This window comes from Pipistrellus kuhlii, unplaced genomic scaffold (genome assembly GCF_014108245.1).
Source record: "Pipistrellus kuhlii isolate mPipKuh1 unplaced genomic scaffold, mPipKuh1.p scaffold_m20_p_18, whole genome shotgun sequence".
NCBI lineage: Eukaryota > Metazoa > Chordata > Mammalia > Chiroptera > Vespertilionidae > Pipistrellus > Pipistrellus kuhlii.
In genome coordinates, this window is record NW_023425493.1 from 2,288,374 (window position 1) to 2,314,973 (window position 26,600).

Below are 26,600 nucleotides of genomic sequence, written 5' to 3' on the forward strand. Positions count from 1 at the left end.
TCGTGTGGCTCACGGGGGCACGGGAGAAAGGCAGAAAGATGGCCCGTCTCGGGCATCTAGCCTCAGCTCCCTTGTGGGGAAGCCTGAGCTGAGAGAAACATAGCAGCTTTATAACCAGCCACACACCAACATCCAGGGCGCGGCTGGCACCAGGGCACGGCTGGCACTTACAGCGTTTACACTTAGACGTGATCTGGTTACTCCTTCCCAACGGGTCCCCTTCGGTCCACTTTCCACTTTCTACCTGGTTGGTAGCTCTCTCAGAAAGCACAGACCTGACCATGTCAGCGCCCAGGGGAAAGCTGGTATTCGTTAGCAGAGGGACAGCCCAGCAGGCCCTGCCTCCCATGTCCCCCCCACTGCGTTCCTGCGTCAGCACTGCGGCCTGGGCCTCTCCTTCCCCAGCTGACATGGAACCAATTGCTTCAGGTTTCATTCAAATGTCATTCCCTCCAGAAAGCTTCCCTGACCCCCTTCTGGTCAGGTTCCCCTCGGGACCTCACCCCATCTCACTCCACAGCTCATGGCGGCTGGAACTGGCCGCTTTGTGGTCACCTGGTGACTGTCTGCTTTCCTCCTTAAGCGCGAGGCTCTGGGCTCCCGCAGTGTCACAGGCCATTTATGAACGCCCACTGCGGGAATCTGACCCTCCTGGTGAAGAAAGCCGGAGACTCCCCACGGGGCCGGGTATGTTTGTTCAATGGAGGAACTTAGGTTTGGTTTTGGCTGCACAGTAAGTCCTCACGTAGCATGTCCACAGGTTCTGCAAGCTGAAGCAGAATGAAGCTAACGGTGCCACAGGCTGATCCATACAAAGGAGTTAAGCTCCTAGGCGTCCCATCACGTTCTAAGGAAACGCCACTGAAGGAAACAATGTTATGTGAGAACCTGGTGCACACAGGCATTTTCCTGGCAGCTTCCATCTTTGAATGGACATAGGTCTGTATATTGAATTTCTTTGTGAAATATGGATATGGAAAGGCTTTACTTCAACCTAATGAACCAACAGTATGGTCGTTCACATAAAACCTTCTGGTGCAAATGTTCTGGAAAATGTTTGGGTGGTAGAACACTTAGAGAGCTAATAAAAGCTTTAGATGTTTTTTGTTTGTTTGTTTGTTTGTGTCCCCCCCCCCCCCCCCAGGAAATGAATGTATTCACAACAGTTTGCAAACAGTCTCAGGCAGTTAGTTTATGAATACATTTCAAGCTCCTAGATATGGTATGAATCAGTCACTTCACGTGATCCTGGGCCACTCTTCCAAGCTCATCTGCCGCTCTCCCATGTCCTTTTAAACTCTAACATGTCAAACTGCATGTGGCTCCCCAGTAGGCACGGCTTCCTCGGCCTGCAATGCCATCCCACCATCACTTAGGCAGAGCTGGTACCTTCCTGGCACTGTCCTGACTAGGCTGCGCGCTGGAAGTGGGGGCTCAGGGGAGGCTCAGCCTCCAGCACTTGTGTCCTGATGAGAAAGATCTATTTAGCTCACAGTCCTTCTCAGAGAACATCAAATCCTGTGAGTGCCCCCTGGTGTTTGGAACAGTGAATAGCACAAACAGGCCTTCCACAACTGTATGAGAACTTGAAAGGGAAGGACCAATGTTAAGGATGGTAGGAGAGCTAGATCGCAGGGAATCCGCAGAGATCCCTCGGGGGGAGGAAGGCAGGCTGCAAGGCCAGCAAATAAGCAGAGGTCCGCAGTGGATAACTGTCAGCAAAGGCTACTAACACAGGAGATGCATAAAGTTATTTTATCCTTAAAAAAAAGCGAGCCCAAGGTGTCAGTGTCACTACAGGCGTCGATTGCAGAAAATTATCAGGGAGCAAGGGCTCCTTTGTCCGACTCTGAGCGCGCACCCTGCGATGCCCGGAGGCCCGTGCTTTACGTTCTTGTCCTAGGAGGACGCAGCAGACGCGCGCTCCCGGGAGCTGAGCGCACCGTAACGGAAAGTTAATGTGTGCCAGGCAGAGCGGGGAACTTTGCACAGAAACTGTGCTCAGTGATGTCCCAGCAAAGGCACTGTTTGCCACCTTAAACCTCAGCGGTTACTCATTGACGGAGCGGATTGCGCGGCTGGTGACTCTGCGGCTTGTGCCAAGGGCCCAGCGGTTATCATGGGGGGAGAGGGGGAGGTGTTTACACCCCTCACACAACAGGCTATGAGCATGCGCATATGGGCTCTCAGTGTGGAGGGAGGTCAGTGATCGGGACCAGCTCACCTGGCTTTCCTGACGTGGGGCTTGTCTCTCGGGTCAGGGTCCCTCGCTGTCCTGGGGGCAGTTAGAGCTGCACAGAAGGCAGGGAACAGATGCTTCCATGGAAGAACGGTACCCCCACCCCCTACTGAGAGATGGCACACCCTTGTCCATTCCAGCCCCCACTCCCACTCAAGCCATTGTGGGAACCGAGATAGCACGGATGGACGAGTGGACGACTCAGAGTGACGGACGGGGAAAGACTGAAACCACCGGACAAGACTGTGCTCAGAGATGGAAGCGACCTGTTGTGATGGGAATTTAAAAACAGAACTTGACTTATGTAGGAAGAGTTGTAAAGCCCTTGGCTGTGGGCACACAGTGCACCCGGGAGGTGACCTGGGCCACGTGATGAGGTGGGGGAGTGGTGGAGCCTCGGGGAGAGGGAGCACCAGGTAAGACACACGGAACCTAGCTGTTCCGGAGAAGAGTACCGATGCTGCACATAAAGGAACATCTGAGGCTTTTCAAAGAAATCGGCCAGCATTTTCCCAGGCAGACCTCCCGCCTACGTGTCCACTCGGAGACAGAAATCTGCATGCCACATGGATTTGAGCCAACTAGTCAGCAAAACCAACGTGCTTATCAATAATCACGTGACCATTGCCCTGCTGATGGTGCAGAGCCTGTTACTGAGAGAGCTCTGAGGAACAAACAATTTTATGTTTAATCTAAAACTGAGGGGGACAAGTTCATGAATAAAAGTAGAAGCCAGTGAGGATGAAATATAAGTATTGATAAATAGCCACACATCCTAGCTATTTCTGAGGGAGGACAACTATTCTGGCTCAACGGCCTGTAGCATTGTGCCCCCAAGCTGAACTGTCCTGCTCTCACCCAGCACTGCCCCAAGCCCTGGAGAGTTCAGATTATAACACGGGAGGAGAGGAGAGGAAGGAAGAGTGGATCATGGATGGTCCGGGCTCCTCTCTGCTGTGTGACCTTGGAGGGGGTGAGGTAGGGAGAGTGGATCATGGATGGTCTGGGCTCCTCTCTGTTGTGTGACCTTGGAGGGGGCGGGGTAGGGAGAGTGGATCATGGATGGTCTGGGCTCCTCTCTGCTGTGTGACCTTGGAGGGGGCGGGGTAGGGAGAGTGGATCATGGATGGTCTGGGCTCCTCTCTGCTGTGTGACCTTGGAGGGGGTGGGGTAGGGAGAGTGGATTGTGGATGGTTTGGGCTCCATTCTGCTGGGTTCTGCTGTGCGATTCTGGGAAAGTTAACACCCCATGCCTCAGTTACTGATCCAGAAATAGGGTAATGATATCTACTCCCCTGAAAGTCACATATGTTAATGTATGTAACACATGTAGAACAATGCCTGGCACATGGTAAGTACCCCTAAAGTTAGCCAATATTAACCCCATACACATACATAAAAACATAAAATTAAGAAGCAGATGACATGAAAGAATTAATACAAACCAATTTCCCAGCACAGCTATCCTTTACACTTAGCTGCACACTGGATCAGGTTCCTAGCTTGAAGTAAACATGAGTCCAATATAAGATTTAAAAATAGTACCCACGGCACTTTGGGCTTCACTGGTACTTGCATCAAGGAAAGAATGCGTGGCCTTTGCTGGCTATGACACTGGCAAGACGTGGGCGCTACCTTATGGCTAACGGGATGTCCAGGTGAACCGGGAACAGAAACGGCCCCTGTTCATCACAGTTACTCACAGCTACCTCTCAGAGCACCATCCGCTGTGGTAGCGGTGCTATCTGACAGAGGCCTGAAGGCCTTTCCAGTTCTTTAAGAGCTTTCCCTCACCTGCACACCTTCTTATGCATTTGTTCTGCAAACACGGCCTGGCACTTCCTCTGTCAGATACCCCTCTGCTTTCTCCTGTTCAAACAGAAACGTCCCTCGCTGTCTAAGGGGCAGAGAACAGCCGTGGGCTTAGCAGCCTTCCCTCTGAAACCAAAGCAGGAGGAGCAGCGCTACTTTCTGAACAGGGAGGAGGAGGGACTTGATCAGGTCGCTGAAGATGACTTCTGTCCCTGCTGGAAGGACTTTAGTCACTGAGAGTTACTTATCAAGGCAGCTCACGCTTAGTCATGGCTGGAAAACGAGGCAGCATGCACCCAAAGGCAAGAGTCCAGGTCAAAGTGCAGAGTGCAGAGGCCAACGCCCCCCTTTTCCAGGGAAAGGAAGGAACGCCGCCCGGGAGGCGGCTGAGCTTTATCAGATGTGCCAGGTGAAGTTCTTTCAGAAACTCCGTGCTGATGGGAAATACAGGTGCTCATGAGCACGCTTACTGATTTGTTTTAAATAATATTTAACCCAGAGAGGTTACTATTTTAGTTACACCTTTCTGTCGATTACTAGAATGTCATACTTGGTTATAATACAATCTTATGTAGTGTAGATTATATAGTTCTGAGATGAGTCAGTATTAACTTCTTTCTAGTTGGTGCCTCTCGGTTCCTTCATGATTCTTAATCATCTTCATTAATTATTCATTATGTATTTAAACCCTCCACAAATACTGAAACTCTGAATTAACATGTCTGTGCTGGCCAGGCCTCTGTCCCCCAGGCCTCCTAGGAAGGCTACCGTGGCCCACCCTGCCGCCTCTCCCCTGGCTTATCACTGCCCCCCCTGCTGACAGCCATGGTCAGTGTGCCTCCTGCAGACCCTGGCCCCGTCAGTCCAACTGCTCTTCAGAAACAGTAACGTCACGATGCACCTAATCTCCCCACCCCGCACCCTAAGGATCACCCCTAGGCTCCATTCTGTGATCACCCCTCTCCCAGGCTGTTTCACACCTGCCCCTCTGTCTTTATTCACAGCTCCTCGAGTCTGACATTTTGAAATGGGGACTAGCGATGTGGTGCTCACACCTTATACTACACCCTCTGCCTGAGTCTGGGAGCTCCTGTAACCTCTAGACCAGCGTCTGTGCAGCGGAGTGGGCAGTCACAGTGTCAGTCACGGTGTGGGCAGTCACAGTGTCAGTCACGGTGTGGGCAGTCACAGTGTCAGTCATAGTGTGGGCAGTCACAGTGTCAGTCATGGTGTGGGCAGTCACAGTGTCAGTCATGGTGTGGGCAGTCACAATGTCAGTCATGGTGTGGGTAGTCACAGTGTCAGTCATGGTGTGGGCAGTCACGGTGTGGGCAATCATGGTGTGGGCAGTCACACTGTCAGTCACAGTGTCAGTCATGCTGCGGGCAGTCACAATGTGGGCAGCCACAGTGTCAGTTATGGTGTGGGCAGTCACGGTGTGGGCAATAATGGTGTGGGCAGTCACAGTGTCAGTCACAGTGTCAGTCATGGTGTGGGCAGTCACAGTGTCAGTGATGGTGTGGGCAGTCACGGTGTGGGCAGTCACAGTGTCAATCATGGTGTGGGCAGTCACGGTGTGGGCAGTCACAGTGTCAGTCATGGTGTGGGCAATCACGGTGTCAGTCATAGGGTGGGCAGTCATGGTGTGGGCAGTCACAGTGTCAGTCACAGGGTGGGAAGTCACAGTGTCAGTCACAGTGTGGGAAGTCACGGTGTGGTCAATCAGTGTCAGTCATGGCATGGGCAGTCACTCTGGTGGGTTCTGTAGAAATCATACATATGTCAGATTAAGTTGGGCTCTGGCATCAAACTTATGAAATAGGTCGGAATCACAGAGGAAGGTACCCATTAGCCTCTCCATCACCACCTTCACTTCGAGGATGCGAGTAATTCCTGTCTCCTGTAGGTTATCCTTCACACCCATTAGTTTCTGAGGCTGGCAGCTGTGCCATCCAAAACAACTTTGGAAGCTCTGCTTTTGGCTATACATGCTGTGACCTCCTTTCAGGCTACAGAATCCTCCCGGGGTGACCGGGATCCTCCCCTGGTGACTGAATCCTCCCCTGGGTGACTGAATCCTCCCCAGGGTGACTGAATCCTCCCCTGGGGTGACTGAATCCTCCCCTGGTGACTGAATCCTCCCCTGGTGACTGAATCCTCCCAGGGTGACTGAATCCTCTCCTGGTGACTGAATCCTCCCCTGGTGACTGAATCCTCCCCTGGAGCGACTGAATCCTCCCCTGGTGACTGAATCCTCCCCAGGGTGACTGAATCCTCCCCTGGTCACTGAATCCTCCCTTGGGTGACTGAATCCTCCCCTGGTGACTGAATCCTCCCCTGGTGACTGAATCCTCCCCTGGGTGACTGAATCCTCCCCTGGTGACTGAATCCTCCCAGGGTGACTGAATCCTCCCCTGGTGACTGAATCCTCCCAGGATGACTGAATTCTTCCCTGGTGACTGAATCCTCCCTGGGTGACTGAATCCTCCCCTGGTTACTGAATCCTCCCAGGGTGACTGAATCCTCCCCTGGTTACTGAATCCTCCCAGGGTGACTGAATCCTCCCCTGGTTACTGAATCCTCCCAGGGTGACTGAATCCTCCCCTGGTTACTGAATCCTCCCAGGGTGACTGAATCCTCCCAGGGTGACTGAATCCTCCCTGGGGTGACTGAATCCTCCCCTGGTTACTGAATCCTCCCAGGGTGACTGAATCCTCCCCTGGTGACTGAATCCTCCCCTGGTGACTGAATCCTCCCAGGGTGACTGAATCCTCCCGGAAGTGACTGAATCCTCCCTGAGGTGACTGAATCCTCCCTGAGGTGACTGAATCCTCCCTGGGTGACTGAATCCTCCCCTGGTGACTGAATCCTCCCCTGGTGACTGAATCCTCCATGGGTGACTGAATCCTCCCCTGGTGACTGAATCCTCCCCTGGTTACTGAATCCTCCCCAGGGTGACTGAATCCTCCCCTGGTCACTGAATCCTCCGTGGGTGACTGAATCCTCCCGGGGTGACTAAATCCTCCCCAGGGTGACTGAATCCTCCCGGGGTGACTGAATCCTCCCCAGGGTGACTGAATCCTCCTGGGGTGACTGAATCCTCCCCTGGTGACTGAATCCTCCGTGGGTGACTGAATCCTCCCGGGGTGACCGGGATCCTTCCCTGGGTGACCAAATCCTCCCCGGATGTCTTGGTGTGTTGATACAAGGCCCATGCTAACTCTTCAGCCTATCTCCTGCCATTTTCTCCCTCAGGGTCAAGCTCAGCGCTTACTAAGCTATTTTTAGATCTCCAAGAGAACGCTGCTCTTATCTTTGTACAAGCTGTTCCTCTTTGACGAGGTACGAGTAAAAATCACAACTCTTCCCTCCAGATAGAAACTAGAACTGAAGATAGGCTATGCGTATGGGTGTGTGTGGAGGCCCGCGCTCACCGCAGCAGGAGAGCCAAGCTGCCAGTCTCAGTCTCTCTGCACCTGTCTGCTCTGGTTAATGCAGCACCTGGAACCAGAACCCGTGCAGAAACAATTACGCAGCCAAATCCAGATGCTTTTGATCACCTATATACACATGAAATAGGTTATATATTTCTTAACCTTTTATATTATAACCACAAACATGATATAACCAAATGACAGAATATTTGAAAATGATAAACAGAGTTATATTTGGGTCATTCAAAAAAACAGTGACCACTGTTTTTTGCTGGAAGATATGCTCCACGAGGGAAGAGTTACATGTATCCTGTCTACTGCTGTGTTTTTAATTTTTAAAAAATGTAAATACCTGGCCCGGCTGGTTTAGCTCAGCAGCTGAGCATAGAGCCAGGAACCATGAGGCCCCAGGTTCAATTCCTGGTAGGCACATGCCCAGGCTGTGGGCTCCATCCCCTATTGGGGGCGTGCACGAGGCAACCAATCAATGTGTCCCTCTCACATTGATTTTTATCTCTGTCTTTCCCTCTCTCTTACACTCTCTCTCTAAAAATCAATGGAAAAATATCCTTGAGTTAAAATTAAAAAATATATACATAGAAATATTCAGAGATTATGGGGCATTATGTTGGCAACTTAACCCCAATGTTTATTTATAAAAAAGTTTTTGTATAGTACTTGCCACTCTTCTGTAAGTTTGAAATAATTCCAAAAGGAAAAAAGGTGGACTCTCTAAGGGTGGTCTGAACATCAGCTTTTAAAAGTGGCCGAGGTGAGTCTAACATGAACCAAAGCCTCTGCTACAGGTCAGTCTCCATGACCATCATTAAAGGGAAGCTTCCATACTGCAGCCTGAGTACATGACCCATAACTTATGTACTCAAACCCTCCCCACTGTCCCTCAAAAATGACTTAATGAGGAGTTTTCAGATGCCAGGCAAGACAGATCCCTTCCCGGGGAGTGCTCAGTCTCGCGGGGAAATACACATGAGACAGACACTATAACGACACAATTACTGGCATTTGCTCAGCAGTGGCTCTGTCTGGGCACCGTGCTGGCTGACGGCAGGCACCGCGCAGACCTTCATTTGCAGGACGGGGATCCAGGTCAGAGAGATGAGTAAGCACCGGAAGCAGAGCCGTGCCCACTGCTGGCTGCGCTGCTGGGCTGGAGGGAGCGAGGGGCTATGAGCACAAATGGTCCTTTCTCAGAGGAGGAAGGCCAGCTGACCCGCAGCCACGCACTCTGTCCGGCTGTAATCACTGCAACTCCTCCTCAATGACACCGCAGCGGGCTCTCCCTCAGCAGCCTCGCCGCCTTCCTCCTCGGGTTAACTCTGAGGAGTGGCATTCTGGGGCACGTTGTATGGAACAACCCATGGCTTTCAAGCCCTGTGGCCACATCACTGGCACCAGCCCCTGAGGAATCCATTTTCCTGGAGCCTCACGGAAATGGGTGTTGACACTTTAAAGCTGGCCATTGGAAAAACTAGTATTATTTTATTATTAGTTAAATTAGACCTTTCCCATGCACGCACTCTTGAAAGCAGAAACATAAGATTTTTTTAGTCACTACCGACAGAGAATTGGGACACCCCAGTGAAAAGACAGCCTGGCCTGTGTCCTCCTGTAGCCGCTGTCCTTCCTCCTATAACCACTGAGATGGCTGTGTCACTGAGAGGTCCAGAGAAGCCCATCTCCTGATTCCTGCTGAGACCCTCCATGACCTCTGACACTTACAGTGAGCTCAGTGCGAACAGAGGAAGGGTTGAGCTGCTTTGAAATCCTGGCGCAATGTCAGCAAGGAAAACCCTCTGTGTGGTTTGTTATGTGGACAAAATATAAATCGAAATCCTACTTCCTGGACATTTGGCACAAGCGAGGCTCAGGAAACATCACGAGGGAAAGACTGAGGGTGAACTGCTCCCTTCTTGCCACAGCCACAGGGAGCCCCAGTCCAGTGCCCCCGGCAGCTCTCGCATAGGCTTTGTGACGGGAACTGCCTTTAAGAAAGGTCCTGGACTGGGCAGTGAAGGTCGAGGTCACCTACAACTAAAGAACGCTCCCTCAGGACCAGCACGCATGGGTACAAATGTTACCCGTCAGAGCTCATGTCTGTGTCACGCCGACCCGCACTTTGAAGTCTTGTGAGCAGATAATTCTTCTGGCCTCCATGTGCTGTTCCACTGCTTGGCCATTTAAAGCCAAGTAAGCCGCAACTAGCTGAGCCCTGGCTAAGAGAGCAGTGCTTGGGGTATCAGCATTCTCTGTGCCGTTCTATCGATAAGAGAAGTGAGGCCTGGAAAGGAAAAGTGACTCACCCACCCGAGGTCACAGAAGCTATAAGTCACCAGCCATAGGACCGGAGGCTGTGAGAGCACCAACTTCCACTTTCTGTATTGTGTTTTATATTTGCAATTAAATGATAAATGATTTTTATCATTTCGTAAATGGCTTTGTAAACTGCAGGCAGTAATAGTCTAAACTGCATGAGCAGGCATGGACGTACTTGGGTAGCATTTTTTAATGGGCATACATTTCATGATTAATAATGTTTCAATTTCGCTGAACAAACACTCTCTAGTCAAACCTAAACTGCAGGTCCTAAGCTATTAGAAGGTGAAGGGAGGGTACAGGAGAAACCAAGATGGCGGCTTAGGTAAATGCCTAACTGCAGCCTCATACAACAATTTCAAAAAAATACAACTAAAATACAAAATGGACATTACCCAGAACTACAGGAAAGTTGACTGACTGGAAAGTCTACAACTAGAAGGAAAGAGAAAATCAGAAGGAAAATCAGAGGAGCTGTAAAAGCCTAAGGTACGAAGACACAGTGTGCGCACAGGGAGAGGACTGAGCTGGAGAGGAGGGGGCGCTGAGTGTCTGGCTGGAGTTCCCTAGCGGGAAGGAGATAAAAGTTCTGGACTGTGCTGAACCCCAGTTCTGACAGCACTGAACCCCAGTTCTGGGTGAGACCTTGGGGACCCAGACACATAAGGAGGGAGTCTGGGCTGTAAGGTGGAAACCCAGGGGAGCAGTGAAAGACAGTCCCGGAGGCGCGCACATTGCGTGCAGAGGACAGACTGTTGACTCTGCTGCTAGATTGCCCTAGCGGGAAGGAGACAAAAGCTCCGGACTGTGCTGAGGCCCAGCTCCAACTGCACTGAACTCCAGTTCTAGGCCAGACCCTGGGGATCCAGGCTCATACAGAGGAAGTCTAGGCTGTAAGGTGGAAACCCAGGGGAGCGGTGAAAGGCAGTAACGGAGGCGCGTACATTGCACACAGAGGACAGACTGTTGATTCTGTTGCTAGATTGCCCTAGCAGGAAAGAGACAAAAGCTCCAGACTGCTCTGAACCCCACTTCCAACCCCACTTCCAACTGCACTGAACCCCAGTTCTGGGCTCACTGTGGGAGAGCCTAGACTGTTTGGTAGTGGGTGAAACTAAAGGGCACCTTTCTCTCAGAGGTGCTTACAGCGAGTACTGAAGGACACTGAGGAACACTGAGACTTAGGAGCCTCATAGGGCGGGGCTAAGGGGAAGCCAAGCCTGTAGGCTCCACCCTGAAACTCCGCCCCATCCAAGCTGAGCACAGAAACTTTTGTAATTTTCCAAGTCTAGTCGAATAAGGCTGTCTCCTGGCATTGACTCAGCTAATCCTCACAGCCAATTGGCCTGGAGGTCAGTTCCTCCCAGGGATACCAACAATAATCAAGACTTAACTACAATAAGGCTGTACACACAGTCCACAAAAGGGGACACCAAGAGTGTCCACCTCAGGTAACTGGGAGACTGAACCACTGAACCATGTAGGACACCTAGCACACAAAACCATCCTATTAACTCAAGGAAGCTGTGAAAATGCCAAGACAAGGAAACAGATCACAAACAAAAGAAATGGAGGACAAAAAGCTTATAAAGTTTTTCAAGAATTTCCTAGAAAAAGCCGATAAAATAAACAAGACCTATGAGGATATGAAAAGGGATCAACTAGAAATAAAGAATACATTGTCTGAAATAAAAAAAAAAAATATTATACAGAGTCCTAAAAACAGAATTGAAGGTCGCAAAAATCAAGCCAAAGATTTGGAACATAAAGAGCCAGAAGACACTCCTCCGCAAAAGCAAGAAGACAAGAGAATCCAGATAGTTGAAGATAGCGTAAGAAACCTCTGGGACAACTTCAAGCGAATCAACATCAGAATTATGGGGGTTCCAGAAGAAGAGAGAGAGCAAGATACCGAAAACATACTGGAAGAAATAGTGACAGAAAACTTCCCCCACTTGGTGAAAGAATTACACTTACAAGTCCAGGAAGCACACAGAACCCCAAACAAAAGGAATCCAAATAAGACCACACGAAGACACATCATAATTAAAATTCCAAGAGCAAAAGATAAAGAGAGAATATTAAAAGCAGCAAGAGAAAAGCAGGTGTTACCTATAAAGGAGCACCCATACAATTGTCAGCTGATTTCTCAACAGAAACTATGCAGACCAGGTGGGAATGACAAGAAATATTCAAGGTGATGAATAGCAATAACCTACAGCCAAAAATACTATATCCAGCAAAGCTATCACTCAGAATCGAAGGCCAGATAAAGAGCTTCACTAATAAAAGAAAGCTAAAGGAGTTCATCACCGCCAAACCAGAATTATATGAATTGCTGTAGGGGGTTCTTTCGGAAGAGAAAGAAGATATGGATAAAAATTATGAACAACAAATATATAACTATCAACAAGTGAATCTAAAAACCAAGGGAATTAAAAAATCTGATGAACAATATTAACTGGTGAATATAATAGAATCAGAGGTATGGAAGGGGAGTGAACTGACGATTCTCAAGGAAAAGGGGAGTGGGGGGAGGTGCGGGAAGAGACTGAACATAATCTGTGCACCTATGGATGATGACAATGGGGGGTGGGGAAAGGGCAGAGGGAGGGGTGGGAACCTGGTGGAGGGGAGCAAAGGGGGGGAGGGAATGAGGAACATTTGTAATAATATGAACAATAAAGATTTATTTAAAAAGAAGAAGAAAAAAAAGAAGGTGAAGGGAACAGTCCTAAAATAGGTGGGAATTTAAAACCAATACTTACTTAATTCTTTGGGTAATTAAAAGTTGACGTTTGTACCATTTTTACATTTTGGGAGTATGTCAGTATTTCATACCAGGGTTAGATAAGATTTTAGTTTAGATAAGATTTTAGCCAATTTACACCCTGGATAACAGGAGAAAATCTTAGTGGAGCCAATGAAGTCCTTCTCTACAGCAACAAGAACAAATGGCAGTGGGAAGAAAGGTGATAGGCTGTGCCAGGCTCTGCTGGCATAAGGGAGGGCGGGCAGGAGGGGCAGCCACCTGTGCAGGTGGAGGTTGGCCTCTATAGTCATGTCACTCCCACACTAATCACAAACACAGCGATGTCAGCCTGGTCCCCCTAGCATCCTGGGGGTGGAGTAAAGCACCTGACAGACTCGTGCAAAGTTCACACGGAGGAATAAGTTAAAGAGAATAACCAAGAAAACTTTCTTAAAGGGTGAATTAACTGCCGTAGTAAAGTAGTATTTTTCTGGCACTGACCAGTGGAATAAAACAGAAAGTTCAGAAACAGGCACAGATGTGCATGGGCATCAACCAACGAGAAACAACAATGAAAGGAAGCGCTGATGAGCAATGTGGTGACACTGACTGGATCTCTCCCTCACTCCACGTGTCCACACAGGTGCCAGGTGCACTGAGCATTTCAATGCAAAAAAAAATTAAACAAAATGGGGAAGGCTTCTCTACATATGATTTCAAAGGTAGAAATAAAATAAAAGATTGATAGATTTGACATGAAATAAAAAATAGTCAGATGTCTTATGGAAATCCTTTTTCTGTCCTTTATATTACAACTAGAGGCCTAGTGCACAAATTTATGCACCGGTGGGATCCCTCAGCCTGGCCTGCATCCCTTGTTTTGGCCCGATCCCTGGGGGCAGGGATGTAATAGTGCACGAAGCAGCAGGCGGCTGGGGAGGAGCCCCGAGCTTGGGCAGGGCACGGTGCTGCTCCCACTTATCCCAGAACTGCTGTACCTGCCACTGCTGCCACTCACTCGGTAGTGCTACTGTGGAGGTGGGAGAGGCTCGCACTGCTGCAACTATGCTTGCCAGCCATGAACCCATTGTCTGGTGCCCATCAATCAGCTGAGTGGCACTCCCATTGTGGGAGCACACTGACCACCAGGGGGCAGCTCCTGCATTGAGCGTCTGACCCTGGTGGTTAGTGCGCATTGTAGCGACTCATCCTGTCTGGTCGTCCTGTCACTTAGGCTTTTATATATATAGATTCCTTAATTTAGCATTTGTCTTTTCATTGTATTAGTTCCTTCAGACACATGAAAAAATTTTAAAGTATAAGAGCAAATATCAATCCTTTCCTTAAAGTTTTTTTGTTTGGCCAACAAATGACTTTCTTTTTTCTTTCTTTCTTTTTTTTTTTTTAAAAATATATTTTATTGATTTTGTACAGAGAGGAAAAGAGAGAGATAGAGAGTTAGAAACATCGATGAGAGACAGTCATCGATCACCTGCCTCCCGCACACCCCCTACTGGGGATATGCCTGCAACCAAGGTACATGCCCTTGACTGGAATCGAACCCGGGTCCCTTCAGTCCCCAAGCCGACGCTCTATCCATTGAGCCAAACCGGTTTCAGCACAAATGACTTTCTTAACCCTAAACCAGATCAATTTTTCTTATAATTCTTTGTTTCTTATTTTATGTTAATTAACATGTTGAGTGCCCAGTCAGTCACTGGTGACTGACACTATACTTACTGTCTGGAAGATAAAACAGGCTGGGCGTTTAATGTGTTAACCAGAGGAGAGGTCAGAATATGGCTCTGTTCTATATGTACTGTTTGAAGATGTTACTTAACCCCCCTGAGTTTCAATTTCATTTGCCTGATAAAACAGATATAATACCAACTTATTAGAGTTGCTGTGGGATTCCTAGAAATAATTTACATGGAGCACTTACAATGGCAGAACGCAATAGAGTCAACGAACAGTAGCTATTTCTTTTAATGCTCTCACATTACACAGACTTCTGATTTCATTGGTAGATTTCCATGACTAGCCACTTATGGTGATATTTTCACCTGACTTTAAAACAGGTTTCATACTATTTAATTAATGCTGTAGTTTTTCACTTTTTAAATTACTTTTAATCCATAATATATGCCAGTCAGAAAAATAACAGTTCTTTGAAGGCTGTCCAGTTATAAACTACCTTCTTAATTTATAACTGGAAAGCCTTGGTCTTTTAAAGCTGCAGTCGGAGGTTATCAGATGACCAGTAACAGTATCACGCAAGGATATTAAGAGGTTCTTACACACCAGGACTGCTGAGCGTATTTGTGAACCTGAACTCCAAGCAGGTGTTTCTGACTCACCTCCAGCAGCCCATCCTCTGGCAGGTCGGTGCAGTGCACGGCGTTCTGGATCTTGGATTTGCCGAAGACCGCTCGGAGGGTGCAGGGACGCAGATGCCGGGCGATTTCCTGTTCAACACACATGCGCAGATGGGTCAAGCCAGCCAAGTGGGGTTGGTAAGCAAAATGCCAGCAATTTAACATGCTGGAATTACTTTTTTATGGAATACATGAATACATTGAGGAGACTGATTTTTCTCGGAAACAGCATGAATGTATGACAACTTTTCCTGCTGATGGACATTCAACCAATTTATTCTTCTTTCCCCCCTCATTTTTTTTTATTTCCTCCCCATCCCATACATACCCTCCCTCCCCAGAGTTTTGTGTCCATTGGTTGAACTTATATGCATGTATATAAGTCCTTCGGTTGATCTCTTATCTCCCCCAGATCAACTAATTTATTCTTTTCCTCTTCTCCTCCTTCTCCCTCTCCCTCTCCTACTTCCTCTCCCTCACTCTTTTTCTCTTCCCTACACACACACACACTTTCACACATACACACAAGGTGGCACAGACAGACATTCTGCATTCTTGGACGGGATGTGGTGCAAATGTACAAGAGTTTTTCTGGAACCCTAGGGCACATGAGTGTTCAATTTTACTAAGCACTGCCAACCGTTTTCTTTTCTTTTTAAAAAAAATATATTTTATTGATTTTTTACAGAGAGAAGGAGAGAGGGATAGAGAGCTAGAAACGTCAATGAGAGAGAAATATTGACCAGCTGCCTCTTGCACACCCCCTACCGGGGATGTGCCCGCAACCAATATACATGCCCTTGACCGGAATCGAACCTGGGACCTTTCAGCCCGCAGACCGACGCTCTACCACTGAGCCAAACTGGTTTCGGCCATTTTCTTTTCTTTTTTATAAAGTATTTTTTATTGATTTCATAGAAGAAGGAAGAGGGAAGGAAAAAAAATAGAAACACTAATGATGAGAGGGAATCATTGATTGGCTGCCTCCTGCATGCCCCCTATATGGGCTGGAGCCTGCAACCCTTGGCTGGAATCGAACTCGGGACCCTTCAGTCCACAGGCCAATGTTCTATCCACTGAGCCAAACTGGCTAGGACCCAACCATTTTCTTTATTGTTTGTAACAATTTGCCCTCACCCACCCGTGCACAAGAATTCCCACCACCCATATGAAAGCCAACCTCTGATGCTGGGTGAGTTTAATGTTGCCAATCCGGTGGGTGTGAATAGCATCATGGCCTTGGTCCAGCTTTCCCTGGAAACTAAACAGAAGAGGATGTATATGAAGAGGATGGGTTGGGGCTGAGCTGAGGCAGGTGGGCATGAGGGGTGAATATGAGGGTAACGAGGTAGAGCTTTCATATACATCCTCTTCTGTAAAGTGCCCCTTCTTGTATTTTCTCCATTCCTCGTAGGGGTGTCGAACTCAATCAGAGAAGGGGCCAAAATCTAAAATCCAGCCTAAATCGAGGGCCGAATGGTTTACTGAACAGTCATAAACTGTCATTGTGATGGAAACGCAGCGGAGTGCAGTGATGACAGCGCGGTGCGGGCCACATTGCAAGGCCTGGCGGGACGGATTTGGCCCGCGGGCCTTGTGTTTGACACATGTGCCTAGTGGGTTACTCTTTTTCTTTTGAATGTTATTCTTACTATATTCTAACTTTTACTTTTTATCAATTATATATGATGTGAATATCTTTTCCCAGTATGTAGCTTGCCTTTGGGTTTCCTTAGTATGTTTTCTGATGAACAGAAATAATTTTAATGGAATTAAATCGAGTAGCAGTGAGGCCTCCTGAGGTCAGTAGTCATGGAGGTGAGGGGTCACTCAGGTTCTCTGGGTTCCCAAACCACGTTGCCTGGTATAATGTATTGTGCTTAGATGACTGGTACTGATGAAGCATAAAGGCACACATAGCAAGTGTTCACTTCACACTGCTGTTAAAACTCAGGCTTTCATTTCGGGTAATTTTTTTAGGGAAATGCATTGATACTTTTACTTTTGATTACTGCAAAATATTAGCTATGCCTAGGAAAGTAAAAAATACTGAAATACTAAAATGAAAGCTCATTGGATCCCTACAGACCATGTCCCTTCCATCTCCTGGACTCCTGCTCCTCCCTCTCCTCAGATCCATGATGAAAACCATCCTCAGACCCAGGCACCACCCTTGATGAAGCCAAAATGAGTGTCAGACACATGAAAGTAACACCAAGTGCAAGCATGTGATTTTCACTGAATACTACAAATAACTGTTCAGAACTTATCGCAGCATGTGTGAGGGGTTTAAACAATCTTTCAAGCTCTACCTTATTACCCTCATATTCACCTCCCATGCCCACCTGCCTCAGCTCAGCCCCAACCCAGCTCATCACAAGCACTAAAAAATCAGTTCAGGTAGTCCTGCAGTGGGAGGAATGTTTTGCTTGAAGAATGATCTCTACATCTGAGAGGTGGAAAAATGCACTAAGTAGAATCACAGTGTCAGTCACAGTGTCAGTCACGGTGTGGGCAGTCATTAGCAAATTAGCAGATTAGCAAAATGCTGAAAATAAGGAAGAGCAAGTGTATGTAATTATTCTATTGCTGTGTGCATTAAAAAGAACATTATTGTTTATTGAATAACTCGAGGGCTGATGCACAAAATTCATGCAAGAGTAGACCTTCCTTCCCAGTTGCCGACACCAGCTTCCCTCTGGCACCCTGGACCTGGGCTTCCCTCACAGCCCCAGCTTCATCCAGAAGGACTTCTGGAAGGACATCCAATATAATTAGTATATTATGCTTTTATTATTATAGATAGGTCTATTCAACTGATAAAATATATTATAAAGCCATTCTGTTTCAGTTCTCCATAATATGGGAGAGATATGCAAGAATAAAATGACCTTCCACTTAAAAAAATTAATTAAATTGAGCCGGAGCTAGTTTGGGTCCGTGGGTTAGAGCGTTGGCCGGAGGACTGAAGGGTCATGAGTTCAATTCCAGTCAAGGGCATGTACCTTGGTTGCAAACTTGATTTCTGGCCCTGGTCGGGGCGTGTAAGGGAGGCAACCAATTAATGCGTTTCTCTCTCTCATCGATGTTTCTCTCCCTCCCTTTTATTCTTTCTAAAAATCAATAGAAAAAAATAGGCAACGAAGGTAATAGAATGTAATATGAAAGGCCAAGGAACCAGCTGCCACCATTAAAACAGCACAGATCCACGCTGGTTCTCCCCACAATGAGCCCAGCACTATTAACAGGCCTCTTCCCGGCCCCTCAGGAACCTAGCAATATCCCACCACAGCTCAAGTGCAAGCTGCTTTCCCTGTTTGCACGCAACTGTGAGTTAACTCTGGCAGTTGCAGTTCACGGTACATTCCTGGAGATAAGCAGTATCAGACTTATCTATAAGCTTAATAAGATACTGCTTATTCCTGGAGATAAGCAGTATCAGTGACTAAAACCAGGTAAGGAAACACTGGGAGGAAGTGGAAGCGGGAACTGGAAGCGGGAAGGGGAGCGGAGAAGAGGTGGAAAGGCTCCTATCTGTCAGCCCAAGGATCCTCTCCCACCAGGCAGGACTCAGGACTCACTGAATGAGCCTGTGGGGAACCAGTGAATACCCTGCACAAGGCGACCTGCTTACACATGAGGAGCCACGGAAGCATCTGCCTCTCAGCATTAGCGCTCCGGAGCCCCCAGCCCGTTCTTTCCTCCGCCCACGAGGCCCCACTGGCCGGGCTCCCCGCCTGGCGCTGGCTCCTGCGGGGCTCCCTCGGGCTCTGTCTCACCTCTGGCCCTCCCCGGGCAGCCTCATAAATGGTCTGGGAACTAGAGCAACAGTTTTGTTTCGTTTTGCTTTGTTTTGTTTTGTTTTGTTTTGTTTTGTTGGGTCTCAGTTCTCTTCCATGATTTCCCTTATTGTTTGTTTGCTTTTCAGGGGTTGGGGTTGAGATAATCAATAAATGATCTCAGTAATTAGAGAGAAAACAATAAAAATGACATTAAACTGTTTCATTTCACTCGCCAAGAACAGAGATGTCTTCCAATTTCGTTATAGAGGCTTTTGTTTTAAAACATGAAGGGGGGCACATTTGTCTGCTTGGTCACATTTATGGCCCCGAATCCCTTTCTTGGGCTTTGCCAGTGGTAGGACTGTCTCACCAAGATATAACTAAAACGCCAGGACTGTTCCTGCCACTGCAACTGATCCTGGGCCCAAACCTGGCACCGGTGCCTGGGCTTCCACCTACTGAGAGCCTGGGAAGGTGGCAGGCTCTTTCAGGTCCCAAAACAATAACCGCCCAGGGTCTGGAGAAGGTTTAAAAACACATTCCTCCGCCTCACCACGAAGCCTGTGTCTCTAGGAAGTGCAGAGCTGACGCCTGAAACTGACAGCCCGTGTGCACTGGGGAGATTAGGCTGTTCGAGGCTGGCGGCTCTGCTGGCCGCTGTGCGGAAACTCTAGCCCCTCCTCTGACTGTGATGGGACATGTCTGATTGGAGTGTGATTGTTTTCTAAGAGAGTCAGAGCAAGTGACCTTCGCTATGCATAAAAAGAAAATGCAAGGGTATGAGAAATAGCTCACCTGTCCGAATTTCAAATGACAAGACTGGGAACAGAGGCATGGGGGAAATGAGACGCTTAATAACACTCTCCAGAGCAGGCACTGTACATGCACATACGTGGGCAGGGATCATAGCCTACTTGTTTAGTCTCTCCTCTGGTTCTTCATTGGCTGTTTCCTGTAAGTCGCTGTCAGACGTTTACGAATTGGACGGAGGCCTTTCTAGCTGCCTCCACCTCCCCTGCCTAGCTGAGGCAGATGCCTGGCGGGGTTTCCACCTGGATGCTGGCCCCACATTCTGCTTGTCCTGGGGAAATTCCACAAATTCCATCAGAAGCCCACCCTGCTGGAGATGGACCACAGAGGTCCATTTCTTACAAAAGGGAAAAAGGGACCATGTGAAGCTCAGAGATCTTGAAGGGAATAGTATCACTGGGGAGAAAACACTTCATGCAGCCAAAGAGAAGTAAAGAGTCACTAAGAAGGAATATGTTATAAAAAATAAAAAGGGAAATACATGAGAGGGAAACAAGGCACTTAAAGGGAAACTTATTGGGAGGATCGTTCAGATAATGCACTAGAAAATGGGGTGCAGATAAAAGGAAGGAGAAATGAAAACAAGTGAAATGTCAAAATCATACACACAGATGCGCACACACACTCACGTATGCATTCACACATACACACACATGCGTGCACACATCCACACATCCACACACATAGTCACACTCTCGGAAGAAGAAGAAAGTAAAAAGGCCACTACAGACAAAAAAAGATAGTCACCAAAATCTCTCAACCCCTGTGGGACCGAGGTGGCGCCTGTGGAATAAGAGGCGAGAGAAAGAGGCTGGGTGGGGGAGAGGGGACATGCTCTCAGCCATAACAAAGGCGGGGGAGCGGGCAGAGGGGACATGATCTCAGCCATAATACAGAGAATCGGGAGAAGAGGGGATGTCCTCAGCCATAATAGAGGACGAGCAAAGCAAAAGACCTTACAGGGAAAATGACATTCAAAAATATTAGGAGAGTCAGAAAGGTCCAAATCCAAAAAGATACTGTTTCTTTGGAACAGTGGCCATCCACCTGTGCGGTGTCATGCGGGTTACTGAGCTGGAAGGTCTCACGGCTCACCTTCCAATGGAGCAGGGAACTGGGCAGAGACAGAGGGGCTGGTGGCACCGGCACTGCCAGGAGCGTGGGCTCCGTGCCAGAGGCCACGTGCTAAGAGTCCTCAGTAGACTGTGTGGGTCTCCCAGACCTCAGAGGCCCAGAGCGTGCAGGTAGGAGGGTTCATGCTGGGAAAGGAGCAAAATAGAAGGGGCTGCCTCCAGGGAACCTGGCCTTCCCCCTCCAGGGCCCATCGGACCCTGCATTGCTTCCTCTAGGACTGAGGTTCTTCACTTCACTGGTGCCTAAGCCTCGTCTGATGGGGTCTAAGAAGCTTGTTCAGAGTCCTGCTTTTAATGTCACAATGGGATTACAAAGGAAATGAGTTATTTTGAAATACAATCGTCAAAATATTTTTAAAGTTGTGGTATAATAATGTGCATCTTTATCAAGACCTACAGCTGAGCCAACAACTGCTGTGCTTTTCAGGGAGCAGCCTGTCCGGCACAGGGGGAGCTGTTACGGCTGTGGGGTGGCTGGTGTGGACTCTGATTCTGGCTGGGAGCAGAGTGCACACTGCAGTGGTGTGATGCTCACTTTGCGGGAACTCTAACCTTCAGCAGGAGAGGAGTGAAAATGAGTGTGTGGGTTTCTCCTCATCCAAATCCACAGGGTCTTAAATTCTATTCCCTAAAGCGTGAAGGGACTATCAACACCGGGATTAAAATCCCGTTCTAGGTCAGCCTTGGGCTGTCCTCAGAGGGGAGAATTTCCAAACTAGGCCCCCTCTATCCCCTCAGCAGGAAAAGGGGGGGGGGGGGAGAAAACAAACCAAGGAAACAAAACCACTTTTCCCACTTTTCCAAATTCCTTTACCTGCGGACAACCCTCTCACTCTATAATTGGAGAATGGCCTACAGGCAGGTTCTGTGTTAGAATATGGGATGAATAGATTTCAACAACAGGACCAGTGATCACTTTCTAGCATTGATGAGAAGTCGAAGGCACACAGCGTGATGGCCCTGGACAAGGCTGGGAGGGAGGTACTGGCTGAGGCTGCAAATCCAGGAGCACATTCTGAAATTTAGGTTTTCTTTCTCTCCTCCCTAAAAAGGCAAAGCTTTTTATGGCCTCCCCAGGAGCACGCACCGGCTTGGCAAGAATTCTTATCCTGGTCCTCATCTCTAACTTCTGGCAACCAAGGAGAAAAGCACTTCATCCTGAAGCCCTCCTTGGGGCGTGAGTGCCTGAGGATCCAGGATGCCGTGTAAAGAGACTGGATTAGCTTCACCCAACCCAGGATTTCTCAACCTCATTTGACCAGGAATGGTTTTCCCGTTAGATGGGTATCCCTGTTCATCACGCAACCACAGACACCATGGTGATTGCTGACCGCACGGCCGTTTCCTTCCCCGGGGACCAAGGCGCTCTGGCTCAGGGAAGCTGTCCTCCATCCTTTCATTGCCAACCCCAAGAACACGGGGCCCCTGCAGGTCTGTGAGTGCGGGGCCGGCCAGCGGGTTGGCCAATGGGTTGATCGGCTGAATAATGAATGTCAGAGAGATAGAAAGAAAGGCTGAGTGCAGGTCGCCGTGTGGCCCAGGGAGGAGAACAACGGGAAAGGCCAGGGCAGGGTAAGTTTATCATAAACTTCAGTGCAGGTCTAGTTCACGTCCCACTTAAATTGAAAGAGCAGGGCAGCCCTCTCGCTGCAGAAGAGGCAGGCATGTCCTAGTCCAGGCATCTGGAGCGCCGAAGCGACAAAAAGCAGGTCTCTAGTGAGTCTGTAGCATCTCATCTGCAGTCTGCGCATGCTTACTGGGACATCTGCAGTCTGCGCATGCTTACTGGGACATCTCAGCAGGTATCAATTCCTAGCAGGTTATGGCAGCTAAGAGGAAGGTCAAAGGCCAAAACAGGGCATGATCCGAAACAGTTTCCAATTATAACCGTTAGTGGGCTGGGTCACATTTATAGGAGATAATAAAGTGGTAAGAAGTTATTCACAGAGGTACAGATGTAGGAGAAAAACATTAATAGTTGGATTTCAACCCAGCAAGCTTTTAAAGAATGTTTTTTCATCGACCATCTGTTTTGGGATCCTGATCAACTAATTCCACCCACTGCATAATCCCCAAAGCAGAACTAGCAAGAAACAACATCTGCTGGGTACAGCAGGGTGACATATAGCATTTTTGTTTTTACAAAACTTGAGTTCAAAAAGAATCTTCGAAATTAAATTAACATTGAAGGACCTGGATGAGCGCCCACTGCTGCCAGAATAGACAGAACAGGCCACTCAGGAGCTTTTTTGCCAAAGACCAGGGGTTCACTTTTCCTAAAGCTGATCGGGGCCGAACTAAGAGTTAAACTCAAGACTGAATGCTTTTTTCTATTTCTATTTCCTACTTCTGGGAACAAAAGCTCCTTATAGGTACCAGAAATTTAAATCAATAGCTCGGGAAGAACAGTTACAGAATTAATGTAATTAAAGAGGCTTTGGTGTTTTTTTATCACTGTTTCTGTATTTCTTTCATAACCTAACCTTTGCTGCTATCACAAACCTGTTTATTATAGTAGATAAGCTGCAGGCTGCTCATACCCACACCAGAATCATCACGTCCCTGCAAGTTCACCTTCCAAAAATAGATTGACCTCTGGTAATAATGAAGTAAATGTTGGGGGTTCCTATCATCTTAGTTTTCCCAGGGCTGAGGGGTTTCTCAGGTGCTGAACCTGGCAGAACCCTGGGCAAACTGGGACAGAGTTGGTTACTCTGATGGCTATATGACACTGAGATAAGTGGGGCGTTTTTTGTTAGAAAAGTTATTCTTCATTAAAAACATGATTTAAACAGGATTATTTTTCATTGCTGAATCACTCAATAGCTACAGCAAATTACTGCATGCAAATCACTTCAAATTCAGTAAATTACTATCACGTGATTGTGCAGCGACTCTACATTCTTATTGTACTTGGAACACTTGCAGTTTTCTTTAAAAATACACTTACTACTTTTCTGAAGATGTATTTTTTATTTTTATATTTTCTAAAATCAATGAAATGCTTATAAAATAACTGAGTGGTTATTCTAAGAAAAGGTGTGTCCTGTATTTCTTACTGTAAACTAGCAAGAGGAACTGTGGTTTGGCTGGTTTTCACCTATGCGTGTGCTGTGGCCTCTGGTTGGGCATCAAAGCCTCTCATGGTTGCCAGGCACTGAACTGACCAAGGAGGGGCAGGCACTCACCCTCCACTCGGCTCATCTGCAGACTGAGGTGAACCAGCAATGAAGAGAGTTCCGCTCCATCCGATTTCCACCTCATAGAGCGGAGGGTCCCTCCACATTCCTTCTCTATCCACTCGTCCACTCAAGATAAAGAGAAGAGCTGCCCTCGCCAGTTTGGGTCAGTGGATAGAGTGTTGGCCTGTGGACTGAAGGGTCTCGGGTTTGATTCCAGTCAAGGGCTCTGAGCCAGGGTTGTGGGCTCAGTCCCAAGTAAGGGGCGTGCAGGAGGCAGCTTATCCATGATTCTCTCTCATCATTGACGTTTCTATGTCTCTCCCTCTCCCTTCCTCTCTGAAATAAATAAAGAGTATAAAAAAAATAAGAATTTCTTTTAAAAAGAGAGAGGAAGAGAGAAGAAGGAGTAAGATGAGGAGGAAGAGGACAAGAAGGAGGAGGAGGGAGGAGAAGGAAGAGAAAGAGGAGGAAGAGGGAGGAAGAGGGAGGAGGAGGAAGAAAAGGAGGAAGAGGAAGGAGGAGAAGAAGAAAGAGCTAAGCTAGCCAGTAAACACCACCTGGCTGTTTCTCCACACGCCAGGAAGGCTCCCATTCTGGTCGGAGTCACGAGCAACTGGGGCCTGGACTGCGACCTGTGCCCTGTCTCCCTTCAGACTGTTCTTCACTAGTTAGAATGATCCTGTTGAAAGTCTAATCATGTCACTACTCTGCTCAAACTCTTCAAACACTAATGATCTCACACAGAGACCATAAACTCTCACGTCATTGCAAGGGTCTGCCCACCCTTCTCTCTGACCTTGATCTCACGAGTAACATTCAATGAACACTTGCCACCGTCCATCTCTCCAAGCCGCCCTTCGCAGCAGAGCCCATCTCAGTCACGCTGGCTCAGCCACATTCACACTTGCTCCATCCTTCCTGCTCCCCGGAAACGTACAGTAGGTCCCGCTGCCTCCGTCTGATGTCAAGGTCTGTCCTCCTGACTCCAGAGCCCCTGCCGCCAAGCTCTTCCAACTCAGCTTGCTCTCGAGGAATAGCTAGGCATTCTCAGAATGAAGGGAGACGCCAGGGAGTCCTAGTTCCTACTCTATGGGATTCTAAGGACACAGAGGCCACCACCTCAGCCTGGCTTTTAAGGCTACCCACCCCACTCCCAACCCGCCCCACCGCATGTCCTCTCAGCAACTGTATTTCCTTGTGCTTCCAGGGAGGCACTGCCCAATGGAAGCCCCGCAGATATGCCTGCTGTGGGCCAGTCAAGATTTCTTTGTCGCTGCTTTTGCACATGCTTCAGAGATTTTCCCATTCTCTGTGCCTTGACCCTTCTTTAAATCCTATTTATGTCTGTCTCTTCCTCTGACAAAGTTTTCTCGGTCACTTCCACTTCCTAATAACTGCTCCTTTGCCAACAACCCTGTGACACTTGTACTTCACCCGAACGTAGTCCTTGCTTGTGGGTTTCCCTGTAAATATCCTAAACACCTTTTGTGTCTGCTCCTCCCCACAGCGCTTCAGAGTACTCTCTCAAGCCAACTCCTTAGCAGGTGCTGCTAGCAGACTGACCTACACCTGCGCTCATTCCCATGGAGGCTGTCTGAATCAAAACACAGTCGATTGCCGCTTCTTTACCAGGACTGCTTACAAGTGGCAGTGAAACGAAAGGAAAAGCTTAAATGTTAGCTAGTGTTTAAAATCAGTAACACTTCCCATGACCCTGCCAGCTTGTACCACACGTGTGGAGATTTCTCATGTGTCCTAAGGCAACTTCTGCTTTTCAGCCCCCTCTCTGACCCTCGCCACCAACCGTCCATGAGAGCCCAAAGCCATTGGAAGGTGTACCAAGAACATCAAGCTTCCCCAAGTCCCTGCTCACACTTAGTGTCGGATCTGGTCTGAGGCCACCAGATCCACATTGTTTATCCTGACCGCTCACTATGGCCCCCTACGTCAAAGGAGAATTAGTACCTTGGACAATTTCCACCACAGAGCCTGATAAATTTACTTACCTCAACAACTCAGTAAGAAGAAACCATAAAAGAGAATGTCGCAGTAAATGTTTCTGCCCATTCTGTACCATCTCTAGGCTGATAAAAACTCACTGTTTCTTAGAGTAGTATATAAAATATAAATCCTGGAAAATGCTACGTTGAATAAAAAGTTTTGCCTAATGTGTCCCCACTTGTATTATTTCTTTTGAAGAGCGAACTGAAGCTATCAAGCCAGTGAAGACACCGGTTAACGACGGAAATGACATGGCGCTGTGTGACGGTGACTCACCGGGTCCATAGGCCCGCAGAGCTCTCGGAAGGTCTTCGCAGGGTTCGTCTGCAGGACCTCCAACGCCACACAAGGGCCAGAATACATTTCTGTCACCATCTCCTGTGATGCGTAATATAAAATATTAAAAATTAAAGTAAAAATTGTCTTTGGCTTCTTCCCCACCTACGCTCTACCTACCAAGCAGCTCTCAAATTCTGTCCACTTTCCCAACAAAAGTGTCTGTGTTCTCTCATCTCCGTCCCCACCACTGCCACTGTGTGAATGGAATCCTGGACACTCTCACTATCTGAATTCATCTGCTAGTACAACTTCCTTTCACAGGGTCTCTCCTCATGAGCACAGCACTGTTGAAAGTATCTCTGAAGAAATACATTCCAAAGAGTTCCTTCCAAAAACATGAGAAACAGCAGGGAGAGGTTTGTCTCCTCATTAAACATTGGGAAAGCAGACCGTCCCGATGGAGCCAC

At 48.0% G+C, this 26,600-nt stretch overlaps 1 protein-coding gene across 2 annotated transcripts in view; it reads right to left on the minus strand.

Annotated features, from left to right (window-relative positions):
* The window catches only part of NME7 (NME/NM23 family member 7), a 98,699-nt gene that overhangs the window by 25,009 nt on the left and 47,090 nt on the right, over positions 1-26,600 (minus strand). Inside the window, exons 10-11 of one of the 2 annotated variants that reach the window (XM_036443051.2) lie at positions 26,131-26,232; positions 14,929-15,036 (exon numbers count right to left, since the gene is read on the minus strand). In XM_036443051.2, the coding sequence (XP_036298944.1) occupies positions 14,929-15,036; positions 26,131-26,232 (210 nt within the window). The remainder of the gene's footprint in view (positions 1-14,928; positions 15,037-26,130; positions 26,233-26,600) is intronic. The other variant, XM_045582952.1, reaches the window with a different exon arrangement.